General features: G+C 50.8%; 1 protein-coding gene across 1 annotated transcript in view; it reads left to right on the top strand.

Annotated features, from left to right (window-relative positions):
* The window catches only part of LOC120843754 (fibrinogen-like protein 1), a 32,659-nt gene that overhangs the window by 2,377 nt on the left and 13,411 nt on the right, over positions 1 to 16,871 (top strand). Inside the window, exon 2 of the mRNA XM_042289717.1 lies at positions 5,793 to 5,923. Within this exon, the coding sequence (XP_042145651.1) occupies positions 5,793 to 5,923 (131 nt within the window). The remainder of the gene's footprint in view (positions 1 to 5,792; positions 5,924 to 16,871) is intronic.

The following is a 16,871-nucleotide window of genomic DNA, read 5'->3' as shown; positions in this document are numbered from 1 at the left end:
CTACCCCCTGCGCAAGAAGCAGACGAACTTGCCCTCCGGATTGGTGGGCTCATGCCTTACGACTGGTCAGGACCGCTAAAAACTTTTTTTTAGTAGAAATATAAAATGTAAGTGGCCGGAACCATTTCAAGTATTTATAAAACTAGTTTTTGTTCAGTATTTTAGATAAGAAAAGAAACAAATGTAGTTTAGAAAGTACGGAAACAAGAAATGACATGCCGACATACTCGCCACCAAGCGGTGAAAGAGGCGGCGCAAGCGCCCGTCGTATGATTCCGAAGCACGCTCGCTTCGGGATATCGGAGGCCATGCTTGGCGGATCCTAGCAGACGACGCAGAACACCGGCGGCACATTTTGTAAAAACCGAAAGTACGAATTCGTCTCCTCGCAAAAGCACGATGAGTGTCTGTTGGGACGCAGCGTATGGGAAGAAGTCACATGAGAGTCTCAAACTCAACTCGTTTTTATTTCCTAGTTCTGCCCCGTTCCGGGGCACCTTTCTATCCTCGGCCTCACATCCTTCCTCTGTCTTCCACCCCATTCCTACATTCCTCAGTCACCGTGATCCGCCGGTAAACACTTTACCGCGGGCAAGGGAAATTGTCCGGCGCGGAAAAAGGGGAGACAGAGGACCAAGGACGTCTAGAGGAGGTTATCTTTTTGCTTGTTTTTGTCATTTTGAGGTGCGTATAACTTTTCAAAAACAGCGAATTTCTAGAAAATAAAAGGTTTACTGAGTTACTACGTTCCATGGGCTAAACTTTATGCAAATTAAAAAGCCCATTTCAGGGTGAACTCGTACAGACCGGTCGAATACTCGCCTTCTGTGCGCTGCCATCTTTATTTATTGCGCTGTGGAACGCCATCTGAGCATGTACTGTAGCTCTCTTGTGCGGTACATCACACGCTGCACATACGTCCACAGCCCCGTGACTCCGCGTGTAAGCCCCGGATGATAACCGCTGGAAAGGTCTATAAACCTTTCCAATACTCGCCGTCTGGGGGCTGACAATTTTGTCTACTGGGCTGTGGAACCCCTTCCGAGTACGCGCTGTAGCTCTCTTGTGCGGTACAGCAGACGCTGCACATACATCCACAGCCCCGTGACTCCGCATGTAAGGCCGGGATGATAAGCGCTGGAAAGGTCTATAGACCTTTCCAATACTCGCCGTCTGGGCGCTGACATTTTGGTCTACAGGGATGTGGAACCCCTTCCGAGCACGACCTGTAGCTCTCCTGTGCGGTACATGAGACGCTGCCCATGCGTCCACAGCCCCGTGACTCCGCATGTAAGACCCGGATGATAACCGCTAGAAAGGTCTATAGACCATTCCAATACTCGCCGTCTCGGCGCTGACATTTTTGTCTGCTGGGCTGTGGAACCCCTTCCGAGTACGCGCTGTAGCTCTCTTGTGCGGTACAGCAGACGCTGCACATACGTCCACAGCCCCGTGTCTCCGCATGTAAGGCCCGGATGATAGGCGCTGGAAAGGTCTATAGACCTTTCCAATACTCGCCGTCTGGGCGCTGACATTTTTGTCTGCAGGGATGTGGAACCTCTTCCGAGCACGACCTGTAGCTCTCCTGTGCGGTACATGAGACGCTACCCATTCGTCCACAGCCCCGTGACTCCGCATGTAAGGCCCGGATGATAACCACTGGAAAGGTCTATAGACCTTTCCAATACTCGGCGTCTGGGCGCTGACATTTTTGTCTGCTGGGCTGTGGAACCCCTAACGAGCACAAACTGTAGCTCTCCTGTGCGGTACATCAGACGCTGCGCATGCGTCCACAGCCCCGTGACTCCGCATGTAAGGCCCGGATGATAACCGCTGGAAAGGTCTATAGACCTTTCCAATGTTCGCCGTCTGGGCACTGACATTTTTGTCTGCTGGGCTGTGGAACCCTTTCCGAGTACGCGCTGTAGCTCTCTTGTGCGCTACATCAGACGCTGCACATACGTCCACAGCCCCGTGACTCCGCAATTAAGGCCCGGAAGATAAGCGCTGGAAAGGTCTATAGACCTTTCCAACACTCGCCGACTGGGCGCTGATATTTTTGTCTACTGGGCTGTGGAACCCCTTCCGAGCACGAGCTGTAGCTCTCTTGTGCGGTACATCAGACGCTGCACATACGTCCACAGCCCCGTGATTCCGTACGTAAGGCCCGGATGATAAGAGCTGGAAAGGTCTATGGACCTTTCCGATACTCACCGTCTGGGCGCTGACATTTTTGTCTGCTGGGCAGTGGAACCCCTTCCGATCACGAACTGCAGCTCTCTTGTGCGGTACATCAGACGCTGCGCATGCGTCCACAGCCATGTGACTCCCCATTTAAGGCCCGGATGATAAGCGCTGGAAAGGTCTATAAACCTCTCTCCAATATTCACCGTCTGGGAGCTGACGTTTTTGTCTGCTGGGCAGCAGAACCCCTTCCAAGTACGCGCTGTAGCTCTCTTGTGCGGTACATCAGACGCTGCGCATGCGTCCACAGCCCCGTGACTCCGCATTATAAACCTTTCCAATACTCGCCGTCTGAGCGTTGACATTTTTGTCTGCCGGGCAGTGGAGCCCCTTCCGAGTACGCGCTGTAGCTCTCTTGTGCGGTACATCAGACGCTGCGCATGCGTCCACAGCCCCGTGACTCCGCATTTAAGGCCCGGATGATAAGCGCTGGAAAGGTCTATAGACCTTTCCAATACTCGCCGTCTGGGCGCTAAGATTTTTGTCTCCTGGGCTGTGGAACGTCTTCCGAGCACACGCTGTAGCTCTCTTGTGCGGTACATCAGACGCTGCGCATGCGTCCACAGCCCCGTGACTCCCCATTTAAGGCCCGGATGATAAGCGCTGGAAAGGTCTATAGACCTCTCCAATATTCACCGTCTGGGAGCTGACGTTTTTGTCTGCTGGGCAGCGGAACATCTTCCAAGTACGCGCTGTAGCTCTCTTGTGCGGTACATCAGACGCTGCGCATGCGTCCACAGCCCCGTGATTCCGCATTTAAGGTCCGGATGATAAGCGCTGGAAAGGTCTATAGACTTTTCCAATACTCGCCGTCTGGGCGCTAAGATTTTTGTCTCCTGGGCTGTGGAACGTCTTCCGAGCACACGCTGTAGCTCTCTTGTGCGGTATATCAGACGCTGCGCATGCGTCCACAGCCACGTGACTCCCCATTTAAGGACCGGATGATAAGCGCTGGAAAGGTCTATAGACCTCTCCAATATTCACCGTCTGGGAGCTGACGTTTTTGTCTGCTGGGCAGCTGAACATCTTCCAAGTACGCGCTGTAGCTCTCTTGTGCGGTACATCAGACGCTCCGCATGCGTCCACAGCCCCGTGACTCCGCATTATAAACCTTTCCAATACTCGTCGTCTGGGCGTTGACATTTTTGTCTGCAGGGCAGTGGAACCCCTTCCGAGTACGCGCTGTAGCTCTCTTGTGCGGTACATCAGACGCTGCGCATGCGTCCACAGCCCCGTGACTCCGCATTTAAGGCCCGGATGATAAGCGCTGGAAAGGTCTATAGACCATTCCAATACTCGCCGTCTGGGCGCTAAGACTTTTGTCTCCTGGGCTGTGGAACGTCTTCCGAGCACACGCTGTAGCTCTCTTGTGCGGTACATCAGACGCTGCGCATGCGTCCACAGCCCCGTGACTCCGCATTTAAGGCCGGGATGATAAGCGCTGGAAAGGTCTATAGACCATTCAGATACTCGCCTTCTGGGTGCGGACATTTTTGTCTACTGGGCTGTGGAACCCTTTCCGAGCACGCACTGTAGCTCTCCTGTGTGGTACATCAGACGCTGCGCATGCGTCCACAGCCCCTTGACTACGCATTTAAGGCCCGGATGATAAGCGCTGGAAAGGTCCATAGACCTTTCCAATACTTGCCATCTGGGCGCTGACATTTTTGTGTCCTCGGCTGTGGAACCCCTTCCGAGCACGCGCTGTAGCTCTCTCGTGTGGTAAATCAGACGCTGTGCATGCGTCCACAGCCCCGTGAGCCCGCATTTAAGGCCCAGATGATAAGCGCTGGAATGGTCTATAGACCTTTTCAATACTCGCTGCCTGGGCGCTGACATTTTTGTCTGCTGGGCTGTGGAACCCCTTCCGAGCACGCGTTGTAGCTCTCTTGTGTGGTACATCAGACGCTGCGCATGCTTTATCAGCCACGTGACCCCGCATTTAAGGCCTGGATGATAAGCGCTGGAAAGGTCTATAGACCTTTCCAATACTCGCTGTCTCGGCGCTGATATTTTTGTCTGCTGGGCTGTGGAACCCCTTCCGAGCACGCGCTGTAGCTCTCTTGTGCGGTACAGCAGACGCTGCACATACGTCCACAGCCCTGCGACTCCGCATGTAAGGACCGGATGATAAGCGCTGGAAAGGTCTATAGTCCTTTCCAATACTTGCAGTTTGGGCGCTGACATTTTTGTCTGCTGGGATGTGGAACCCCTTCCGAGGACGACCTGTAGCTCTCCTGTGCGGTACATGAGACGCTGCACATGCGTCCACAGCCCCGTGACTCCGCATGTAAGGCCCGGATGATAACCGCTAGAAAGGTCCATAGACCTTTCCAATGCTCGCCGTCTGGGCGCTGACATTTTTGTCTGCTGGGCTGTGGAACCCGTTCCGAGCACGAACTGCAGCTCTCTTGTGCGGTACATCAGACGCTGCACATACGTCCACAGCCCCGTGATTCCGTATGTCAGGCCCGGATGATAACCGCTAGAAAGGTCTATAGACCATTCCAATACTCGCCGTCTGGGCGTTGACATTTTTGTCTGCTGGGCTGTGGAACCCCTTCCAAGTACGCGCTGTAGCTGTCATGTGCGGTACATCAGACGGTGCACATACGTCCACAGCCTCGTGACTCCGCATGTAAGGCCCGGATAATAACCGCTGGAAAGGTCTATAGAGCTTTCCAATACTCGGCGTCTGGGCGCTGACATTTTTGTCTGCTGGGCTGTGGAACCCCTGACGAGCACGAACTGTAGCTCTCCTGTGCAGTACATCAGACGCTGCGCATGCGTCCACAGCCCCGTGACTCCGCATGTAAGGCCCGGATGATAACCGCTGGAAAGGTCTATAGACCTTTCCAATGCTCGCCGTCTGGACGCTGACATTTTTGTCTGCTGGGCTGTTTAACCCTTTCCGAGTACGCGCGGTAGCTCTCTTGTGCGGTACATCAGACGCTGCCCATAAGTCCACAGCCCCGTGACTCCGCATGTAAGGTCCGGATGATAACCGCTGGAAAGGTCTATAGAGCTTTCCGATACTCGCCGTCTGGGCGCTGACATTTTTGTCTGCTGGGCAGTGGAACCCCTTCCGAGCACGAACTGTAGCTCTCTTGTGCGGTACATCAGACGCTGTGCATGCGTCCACAGCCCCGTGACTCCGCATTTAAGGCCCAGATGATAAGCGCTGGAAAGGTCTATAGACCTTTCCAATACTCGCTGCCTGGGCGCTGACATTTTTGTCTGCTGGGCTGTTGAAACCCTTCCGAGCACGCGTTGTAGCTCTTTTGTGCGGTACATCAGACGCTGCGCATGCTTTATCAGCCACGTGACTCCGCATTTAAGGCCCGGATGATAAGCGCTGGAAAGGTCTATAGACCTTTCGAATACTCGCCTCTTACCGGCGAGTATTCCACTGGCACCTCTTACCATTTGTGGCGTAAGCGATCACTGTGGCGCATCGCTGGCTGCTCCACCTGCCGGTTCTGGCACAGTCGATTTTTTTTTTTGCAACATTGATAAGCGACGTTTGCTTCACGCTTCTCTTTTTGCAGCTGGCAACCGAACAGTGAGCTGTGCCCAGTTAAAAATGGAAGGAAATAACGAGACCGGTGATTATTTTATATCTCCTTACACAAATTTCTCTGTGAGGTGTGACATGGACACCAATGGTGGCGGATGGACAGTAAGTTTCACCACTTATTTGAGGTATCCCGATTCACAGCGAAGACGAAGTGCTATTGCGTTCTTTCTTTTGAGAAAAAAAGGTTATTAATGGGCCGGTACAAAAATTTCGACATCACAAGAAGCTGTAGCGCACTAGGTTTATTTCAGTTATCTTAGTAAAAGAAAGTAAGTCAAAGCCTCCTATCTCAAGCTAGAATAGTACACCACTTCTACCGTGCAGTCGCAAACTAAACATTTTGAGTACTTCGGAACCCGCACCCGCGATGGTGATTACGAAAGCGACCTCGCTTTATAGGATTTCTGCAGTTACAGGGAATGAGCTGTTTGTTCTAATATTTGCTCAATATACTCAACCTTGTCGTCCGTTAATTTGCCTTCTGAACTATGCCATGACCCATATTAGATATATTAGGCCATTCTGTAGGCCGGATATGTTAAGTCTCTCACAGTCTGGGTACGTGCATTATGTTTGCTAAATACTTTTCTATAGTAAATCTCCGAGTACATTTGTCAACTATTACAGCCCCACGCTTTGATACTTCAGTGTTATGTCGGTTCTTAAAATGACATATGATAATGTACTGTTAAAAAGTACTATAATTTATTGGCGTCTCTGTTGCAGCATATTTTTATTTCCCTTTAATAACGAGTACATTTCTTTGGGTGTGGAAGAGGGTGGTTGTACCAGTTCACAAATCTGGGAGCACTATGTCCGTCAACAATTACGAACCAATTGCGTTTCTCTCTGTTCTTTATAAAAAGGTTCTTTTTTTTTTAAAGGTGTTTTTGTTAACCTCAGTTTCCGTGTTAAGCCTACAATAAATTTAAATCATCACAGAATTTTCGCGGACGATCCGCTCAAACTAATCTTGTAACTTTCTTCTTTTTTTTTAGGTTCGCATTGCTTAAAATTGTTTAACGTGGGCACCTTGGTGTCGTTTATCTTGATTGCATTTGTGAATATTTTTCTAGCTACCTGATTGATCGCTCGAATAGTGTTCCCTGGTAATGATGCAGGTCATATCACTATGTGTTAAATGCCGGAGTTTCACAAGGGTCGTATTCGGGCCTTTGCTTTCCAATATGTTTGTAGACGACTTTGTCTCTACTAAGATGCTTCAGTTGCCTGATGACGTAAACGTTTATCGTACTATCCGCACGTCTGTTTACTGAAATATTGCAAAAAGGCGTTAATACACTTCCTCTTCAGTGTCGCATAAACTGGCGACCTTTTAATCCTGCAAAAACTGGGCTTGTTTTTTTTTCACACAAAAGATTAATACCATTGTTCATTCTTACAGATTATATGACTCTTGTAGCTTAAAGAAATGAAGTGTTTATTAACAATGCGTTGTATAAAATAAGGGTGAGGTGGCATAGGTCCCTCCGCCATGCTGTCTAAGGCCCGTCTCGAGTGTTCTGCTCCCCCGCCCCCCCCCCCCCCCCCCCCCCCCCATCCCTTTGTCGTCTTTCTCACAGATTACTGCATCTCTGTCTCGTAATGGAGTTGGTACCAGTCGACATCTCTCTTCGTTCGCCTACTTGTCGACGAAGTTTGTGTCCCTGAAGCGAGCCGGTTTTCTTTTCGTTCTTCGGCTTCTGCGGAGCGCTATGCTGTTTCCCCTGCACTGGCCACCGTCGTCGTCATGGACGATATATGATGTCTGCTGTGGTGCTCTTGCTACAACGATAACAGGACTACACTTTCCGCTGTGTTGATACCTGAAAAATATATCTTCTCCAGTGAGAAGTTCAGGCAGTGGTTTGACACTTTTGTCGTATTGTTGTCGTTGTTTCATTTGTTTGTCTCTCAACCACTGTTGGATCTCTGTGTGATTTGTTTCCGTGCTTTGAAGCAGCGAAGTATGCGGAGGAATTTATGTCCTTGTGTGACTATTCATAAGCTTTTGACTGGAAATCCCAGGAATCCATCTCGGGGTGTGTTGCGCCACTCCAGTAGAGCGTGGTAATAGTATGTAGTTATATAGCTCCATTTGTTCATGAGCTAGCTTTTTGGTTTCTTGTACCGCTGTCTCAGCCATTCCATTGGATTTGGGACAGTAGGGGCTGGATGTCACGTGGGAGATTCTTCGGCGCTGCAGAAAGTCCTTAAAGTCTGCGCTGTCGAAGGGTGGGCCGTTGTCTGAAACGATTTTGACTGGCAGTCCATGCACAGCAAACGTTGTTAGGCAGCACTTGTCACGTGATTGACAAGTGTCCTCTCAAGCTGACGAGTTTCATAGTAGAACGAGTAATAGTCCACTATCACAATGTAGTGGTGACCGTTGTATTGGAAGAGGTCTATTCCAACAACTTGCCATAGTGCGGTTGGCACAGGGAGGTTAATGAGAGGCTCTTTCTGTTGTCATGGCATGTCTTTGCACACTATGGAACTGTCTACTTTATACTCGATGTCCTTCTCCATAATAGGCGAGTAGAGAAGTTTATTGACACAATGAAGTGTCTTCTCTACACCGCTGTGTGCACTGTGCAACTCTGCTAGTATTTTACTGTTAAGTTGTTCCGGAATGATGAGTCTATTTGACCTGGACAGCAAGTCATACTCTTGATGTATCTCATCTCTGTATGACAAATACTGCTTAAGAGTATTTGCGACGTCTTGTGTTGACTGTCCACTCACCTCTTGCACACTGTTGCATGGTGGTCATATATTTGTCTTTAATTGTCGCTTTCCGACATTCTTGAAGTGTTTCGTCTTTGCTTGAGAGACACTCCGAGACGTTCATCTCGAAAGCTTCTGACACTTCTTCCATCGATGAATTTCTACAAAGAGTGTCGGCAATGTATAACTATCCTCCTGAAGTGCACTTTACTTCAAGTTCATATTTTTGAATGGTCAATCTCGTCCTCTTTAGCCTGAGGGCATTGGTTGAGAGGCTTTCGGAAGATAGCCTCCAACGGATTGAGACCTGGCTCTATGACAACCCTATGTCCGAAGATGTATTGGTGGAGTCAACTGCATCCGTGTACGATCGATAACAGTTCCTTCTCGATTTGTGCATAGTTCTTCTGAGCTTCATTCAAGCACCTTGAAGAATGGGTCACTGGCTGTCCCTCCTTGAGTAATACTGCGCCTGTTCTTCTGGAGCTTGTTTCCACTGACAGCGTTACTTGCCTTTTTTTGTCGTAGACCCGTAGCGTGGGTGCAACCGTCAAAGCCGCCCGAAGGGCTGTGAAACCTTTCTTTTGTTCTTTTGTTCATGATCAGGCTGTCTCCTTCTCTAGGAGTTGCCACAGCGACACACTCACGTCCGACATGATAGGGATGAACCTTCCCAGGTTGTTTACCACTCCTAGGGAGCTCTTCAGTTCGCCCACATTGTTCGGTCTTAGTAGAGCAAGGATGCCTTTCACTTCATTCAGATAAATTAAGAGTCCCTATGCTGAGAAATTGTGACCCAGGTACCTGATTTGTATCATGCTAAACTTGCACTTCTTCTTATTCAGTCGTAGGATGATCTCTCGGCACCTTTCTAGTACCGCCTGAAGCCTACGGTCATGTTTCTCAGTTGTCTTTTCTCAGATGAGGATGTTGTTTATCATGATATCCACTCCGTCTAAGCCTTCAAATACCAAATGCAGTGTCTTCTGAAACACCTCGAGAGCAGACGAAATGCCAAAAGGCGTTCGCAGGGATCTGTACCTCCCAAATGGTGTCGCAAACGTACACAAGTGCGAGCTGGGAGTCTCGGACTTGAGTTGCCAACATCCTGTAGCTGCGTCTAGCGTCGAGAAGTACTCGGCTTCTTCCAATCATGTGGCAATGTCCTCTAAACCAGGCATACAGTAGGTCTCCCGAATGAGCACCTTGTTGCGCTCTTGAGAATCAAGGCAGAGTCGGAGTTTGTCTTTCTTTTGTAGAACCAAGACAGGGTGAACCCACACCGTTGGTTCGTTACTGGCTCAACCACTTTTTGTTGCACAAGATCTTCCAAGTGTCTCTTGAGCTTGTTCCTGACGGCGACCGGGACTACACGTGGTTGCTGGATCACGCCTTGTGCATCTGGCTTGAGTTGCATGTAGTATTTGACGGCTTTTATTAATGCAAAACATTAACTGTCCCGTGGAGCGAGCTGACGTCATCAGTTTGAAGCGCGAAAACGGCACCTTAAATCCTTTCTTCAAGTGAAGCCATCACACAGCTATGAAACCACGCGAAAAACCTAGACAGCGGCACCTAGTTTCACCGATCACAAACGAATGAAGTAAAGCTGATGGATGTCGCCTTCGATCCCATTCGCTGGCACGCGTCGACGACGCTTACATTGGCCGCTGCATGCGTCAGTTTCCACGATGGCCGCCCCATGGCGCTGCGTATCTGCGCCGCGAGCGTGCCTGTAACACGAGGGCGAGGAGAGCTGGAAGAGCACGCGCAGGGCCGACGCAAATATGCCGCAAATGAAACACGGGAGCAGAAGAACGGCACGCATGCTTTCACATTCACAACTCATAAGAAGTGCTTAGGTGTACCTCGAGCTTTTTTATCCCTGTCCATGAAACATATCTTCACGTTGTTTGTGGGAACCCATGGTGTTCCTCCCCACCACATCGTGCGCTGCTGACGCCATGTGGAGATAGCATCGAAGGGGCGTCGCCGAGGTGGACAATCTCGTGCCCACAGCGGCGCTGCCTGAAGATGACGAGGCTAGAAAAGGGACGAAGAGACGACTGTTACGGCTCTCGGATGTGCGGGACGAACGAGGACGGCTGCCTGGCTTCTTGAGCGCGGGGCTTTGATTGCCGCCGCTAGCCGGCGACCTGCCCGGAGCTGCGGCCCCCCCGTGGAAGACGACTCCCTGGCTTCTAGACTGCGGGGCCTGGATTGCCGCTGCAAGCCGGGGACCTTCCCGGAGCCCCTTGATGCTGCTGTGCCGCGTCGAAACCAACGCGGGCACTTGCCCGGAACCACAGCTTCCCATGGACGACGTTTGCGCGCCTCTAGGTTATCGGGAAGCCGACCCATGACGACGTTTGCGCGCTGCCCGCCGACTACCCGGACATTGACGAGAGGCTTGCCTAGTAAGCATTACGTTGGGTTAATAAACAGTTAACCCAGAGCGTGTGACGTGTCCACCCGAGGAAGGGGCGTTAAAGAACCGCCCACATGTTTCACCACCTGGCTGCAGCACTTTTCCACCAGATGCCACACACTTGATCAAGATCAGTTTTTCCGTAATGGTATCACTAATCCTGGTGGGTACTCCCCGTTGGACGATGTAGAATTTCACTTCGGTACTCCTGTTACCGTTTGGGACTGACAGGATGATGCGGCCTTCTGCTTTGCTGATATGTCCAAAAAAAAAATACGCCAGTTCTAGTAGTGAGAACTTGCGGCTTCTGAGTCGTGACACGTGTAAGTTGCATCGCAGACATGACAGAAAGTTCGCTCCAGTGTTGATCCTGCAGTCGAATTGCTTCCTTGCGATATTAACACCTGTGCTCAAGAACTCTTCGTCACCGTCACTATACGCCTCGCAAGTGGGCTCATTTTCGTCTTCTGCGCATGAGAAAGGAAGTACCGGTGACGTCAGAACGCCGAGCCCTGATTGGCTGATCGCGACCCCCCATCTCAGCGGCGTCTGCTCCTTTGCAACGTCGTCTGCTCGCAACATCGCCTGCGTCTGTCTTACCTTTCCTCGACTTTCGGAAGTGCAGGTCTTTACGAGCGAGCTCGACTTCGCCTTTCAGAGAGGGCAGACGAAATAACTCGAGCGGTACGCTGTTTTTCTCTAACAACTAGCAGATGCACATCAAGGAGGGAAGTCAAAGGACTCACTGGCGAAATGTCCCGAGGTTTGTTTGCTTACAACCGAGAGTGAGCGTGTCAGTGTCCGCAAGTTCCCTCCCAAATACTTTTTCCCTCCTTTCGTGTGCGGCGAGACCCCTCATTCTTTAACGGCGTCGGCGGGTTGGCGCAGTTAACGTCGTCTGCTTTACGTCTGCTAGTCAAAGCGATGGCTGCTTTACCTTTCCTGCGTCTGTCGGAGATTCACCGCTTTTTCACCGGCGAGAGTCACCGTTGCCTCGGGAAACAAGGAGATAACAAGAGGAAGAAATTGACCTCTTAATCTAAAACTGAGGTCAGCGATCAAGGTATAATACGGGAAGGGTTCACAAGGGTCGCGCGGGCATGTTCCATTCAGCACACCAGCCGGTCGTGGGCAGACGGTCGCCGAGTCACGGAGTGCCTGCTAGGCCTAACTGCCGTGCTCGCTAGGTCCCGTTCGGTGGAATCGTGGCCGCTGGTGCTTTTCCCGGTTGTCTGTGGATCCAGCGTTCTTGTTCGTCGTAGTCTGTTTCAAGTACTTTTTACTTTTTTCTTGCTGCTTGAAGTCGGGACGCGCGAGAAGCGTACGTAGAAAAATAAACGTCCGTGGGTCGTCGCGACAGCGGCGCTGTCGGCCATGCTGATTTGATCGTAAGAAGTCAGCTTCGGAGCTGTCGTAGGATTTCGTCGTAACCTGCGCAAAACTTACAAAAATTTTGTTTCGTGAATACGAATTTGTTCTTAAGTTATGTCTTACGCACATTTTTGGCGTAAGATCGTCGCCTGCACTTCCGAAAGTCGCAGGAAAGGTAAGACAGACGCAGACAACGTTGCGAGCAGACGACGTTGCAAAGGAGCAGACGACGCTCAGATAGGGGGTCGCGATCAGCCAATCAGAGCTCGGCGTTCTGACGTCACCGCTACCCCCTGCGCAAGAAGCAGACGAACTTGCCCTCCGCATTGTGTACCCTGCAGACGAAGTTTCATCGTCCGAGTCGAGATCGGGTGTCTTGCACCGCTCTACTTGGCGTACATTTCTTCGTGGCGTACCTTCTGCGTTGGTTGACTTGAGTGGTGTGCGACACGCACGTGCAAAGTATAGTTTCCGACCACAGCTAGCATTTCGCACCCTTTGCTGGGCAAACTTCGCTTGTGTGTTTAAGGTATCCATACTGAGAGCATGCTTCCAAATGTAATCCATGTACTACGGTGGGTGTCGCACGAGCTTGAATATATTTGAACTTCTGGGCTTCGCGTTCTTGGGTTCTATATATTTAATCACTTAATCCAGCGTTGGGTCTTCTGTAATTATGCACTGTTGTAGTCGCTTGTTGATCATTCCGAGGATGATCCGACTCCGTAACATGCGGAAGTGTATCTCGCCAAACTCACATTGGGTTGCGAGTGTACGTAGGTCGGTAAGCCCGTCGTTCAACCGTTTACTGTCTCGCTGGTTCCGTGTTCCAAACACGAAATTCCTGTAGCTGACGTTGTTTGCTGTCTTGCAATTCCTCTCGAACAGCACCACGAGCTTTTCGACACGCATCTCGTCCCCTGGGTTCTCAAACCTGAAAGTTTTGTAAACCCGTCCTGCGTCTTCTCCGACGGTCACGAGAGATGTTGCGGCCTGCACCTCGGCGCCTTGTGACTTGAGTCCAGTGGCGGTTGAAAACAAGTTTAACTCATCCCCACCAGGTTTTTACGACTCTTCAAAGTCGGGAGACATGTCGAGTGGCCTAGGGGGTGGTAGCAGGCTGGCGAGGACTCCTCCCGACGTTGGAATCGTCAAAGTTGGATTCCCGTTCAATGACTGTGTGATCTAAGGAGTCCGCACCGTTTGAGAGTTGTCACTCGCTTTCACTGCTTAGAGCTACTCACACTTGTAACTGGCTGGCCTTAGGTTTCTTCGCTTCTTACACCATGTTGTTTACACGAATAAAGTGTTTATTTACAAGACATTAGAAATAAGGGTGAGGGGGCATAACTCCGTCCGCCATACTCTACAAGGCCCGTCTCGTGATTTCAATCTCCCTTGTTCCCTCGTTGTCTCCCTCACAGTTTACGGACTCTTCGTCTCATTATGAATTCGTACCAGTTTTGTTGATACGCGCGTTGAAAATTGTTAATGACTCTACGTTTACTAGGTAAAATTCCACGTGCCACTCGTGTATTATACAGTTACCTTAGAATACTGCGCCTATTTAGCTCGCTAGTTTTAACAAGGTTATATTTTTCTTCTACTGTGAGGAACTCCCTAGAAGTTCATCAAACGCTTAGGTTAGAGTCCAGGTAATCAGGCTTTGCAAGAGTTGTGTATGATCGCCACATTAGACTGTAATTTTTAACAGAGGATGCGTTTATGGGCTGCATTTCACGCGAAAAGTGTAAATTTCGAGTTTGAAGAAAGAACATTAAACGCAGGTCAAGGCAATATAAATTATTCATAAATCATGTCAGCAAGACCTACGCATTCAACGAATACAGAGGGCTCACTTAGTAGTAATCATAAGTTATACATATACAAAACTAGGAACAATTAATCGCCAACAATGAAATGCACAGAAGGACTTAGTAGGAAACGAACTTCGGACAATGTGATCCGCAGTCCGGCGTCTTGGTACGGCGTCAGAAACAATGGGGGGAATTAGAGCGCAAGCAGCCGGACTAGGTCTGGCTCGTCGCTGACGATTGCCTGCATTAGCAAGTGACTGTCCGCGGCGAGTGATACCTAGGCCGACATATTTTGTACGCAGGGGGCCACTGGGGGCGAGCCCTATATAGTTCAGCATGAAACTTAGTCCGCAGACGACCACTAGTGGTGAGTCATACTCACTCTAGCTTAATTAGTCAGCAGACGCCTTCCGGCGTTCATCATACGTGTATCAGAAACAACTAATCAAGACCATCTTGGCGAGCAGTGGAATATAACTTTATCGTCTTCTCCTACTAGTCAATGTACTATCGTGGACACTGTTAGCTATAACACGGCAGCGGCGGCCGCCCCGTACCCCCAGCGCCTCATAGCAGGCGCCGTCCGAAACTCCGCACATGCGCCCTGTAGCGGACTCGGTCTTCCCGCCTCCGAGCACACCCTCACTTTGTCGTCTGCTAGGCACAGAGCAGACGACGCCACAGCGCTCATCAAATTTCGCTGAACACGGTTCAGCGAACCACCGCGTAAGCGGTGTCCACGGTTGATTCCCTGACTCCGCTGGCTAAGGATAGTAATCGCCACTAATTGTAATATTACGGTAGACTACATCTTTTTATGGGACAAACTTGCAGTTATATTCCTTTTCACTTTAGGTCTAAGCGCAGCGGACGCTGTGAGACGATAGGGCCAACCAAGCAGCGACAAAAGCGCACTTTTTGCACCTTATTGTGTCCCCCGGTGATGCACTCCGTGACGTTGCACCTTTGCCGTTATTTGATTGGCTCTGTCTTTTTGTAGCGTACGCTGCACTCGGACTTTAGGTGAAACGGAGTACAACAGTCTATTACTGTATCAGACCTGCTGGGCTCGTACTCGTTTGCAAACGCATATTGTTAAAGATGCATTGCGAAATCGTGTTTCTGAAAAAGCCAAAAAAAACAAAAAAAAACGTAGACACTGTTAATGCCCCAATGACTCTGCAATCTGCTTCAATAAAAATCGCCGGTTTAAAATGAGTTTGAGACCAGTTCTCTAGGGCGAGGGTACCAGACGAGCAGCACTGGCATTGCCTGCTCTGCGCCTAGCAGACGACAAAGCGAGGGTGTGCTCGCAAACGGGAAGAGCGAGTCCGCCACACAGCGCATGCGCGGAGTTTCGGACGGCGCCTGCTATGAGGCGCTGGGGGTACGGGACGGCCGCCGCTGCCGTGTTATAGCTAACAGTGTCCACGATAGTACATCTCGTGCTGGCATATCCCGATACACCCCCTTTCTTTACTGAGCGAGAAGGAATGCCGGGCTTGAGGGATTGCGGGATCTGCTTAATGTTCGTGACTAATCCCAGATGACGGGACGGTTGCCTCAACCGCGCTGAGGTGCGAACAGGAATGCCGGTCCGGTGTTCTTGCTGCCGCAGCGTCACGCCTGGTTCAGCTGCAGACGAAGTTGTCGGTGTTAGCTCTTGCGTGCTGAGCTCAGCGTGCGGCAGCACGAGGGTTGAGGCGTCGCCGTGTCAGTGGGAATGGCGGGCTCGGGCCGCCAGTGCTCGCTGAATGTTGGTTGCCTCGGTGAGAACCCTATCAGCCGTCGTCGGGGGGTTACGGACGAGGCCCCTGAAGATGTCGACCCTTACGCCGCGCATTAGGGCTGAACTGCATGTAAGCGATTTACCGATCGACGATAGGAGCGACGGCGACAGCGACGAGAGTCAGCGACGAGCGACAAATATTTCTCACTGTCGTTCGTCGCGTCGCTCGGTTTTTGAATTTCTAGAAAACTTCGCTCGTCGCCTTCGTCGTTTGTTCCCGTCGCTTTCATGCGGTTCGCCTCGTCGCGCGACTTACCGAGCGACAGCGGAGCGGGTTGCCGTCGCTTGTTTCGTCGCTTGCCAAATCGCTTACATGTGGTTTATACTTTAGGACTTGTAGCTTCTTTGCTTCTGTGGCCTGAGGGTCGACGCAGAAACTCAGGCGCAGGGCCTCTTCTACGAAGCTAGTGACTGTCTCATTCGAGCCTCGAGGTTTTGAGCGCAGCAGCTATTCGGCACTCTCCCATGGATGTTGATTTGAAAATGTCCGTCGGAGACTCCCTTTGAGCAGCTCTCAAAAAGTGATCGTCGTTTTGTGGTTTTCGTATCGGTGTCGCGCCGTTCCCTCAAGAGAAAAATATCTGTTCTGCTGGCACTGGTCTGGCTTCCATCCATTATGACGAGCCACTCGTTCGTACAGCTGGATCCAGTCGTCAACGTCTTCACGAATATCACCACGGAATGAAACAGCTGTCCGAGGGGCAACGGGCAGGTAGACGACGGGGGCGGCGGCAGGGGTTTGGGACGATTGGTTGCTCATCGTCGGATTCGTCGACTGGTCGGTCTTCTTCAACAGTTGACCAAATTCCGGGGAAAAACTTTGAACACGGCGGCTTCCCCTGGCCACGGTCATTTCCACCGTCGGTCTTCTTGAGTCGGGGACTGGGCTTGCACTGCGCGGCCTCGGAGGGGAACAAT

This window comes from Ixodes scapularis, unplaced genomic scaffold, assembly GCF_016920785.2.
Source record: "Ixodes scapularis isolate PalLabHiFi unplaced genomic scaffold, ASM1692078v2 PGA_scaffold13__105_contigs__length_92229423, whole genome shotgun sequence".
Classification (NCBI taxonomy): domain Eukaryota; kingdom Metazoa; phylum Arthropoda; class Arachnida; order Ixodida; family Ixodidae; genus Ixodes; species Ixodes scapularis.
The sequence above is the reverse complement of the archived record's forward strand: the minus strand, read 5'-3'. Positions and strand labels throughout refer to the sequence as shown.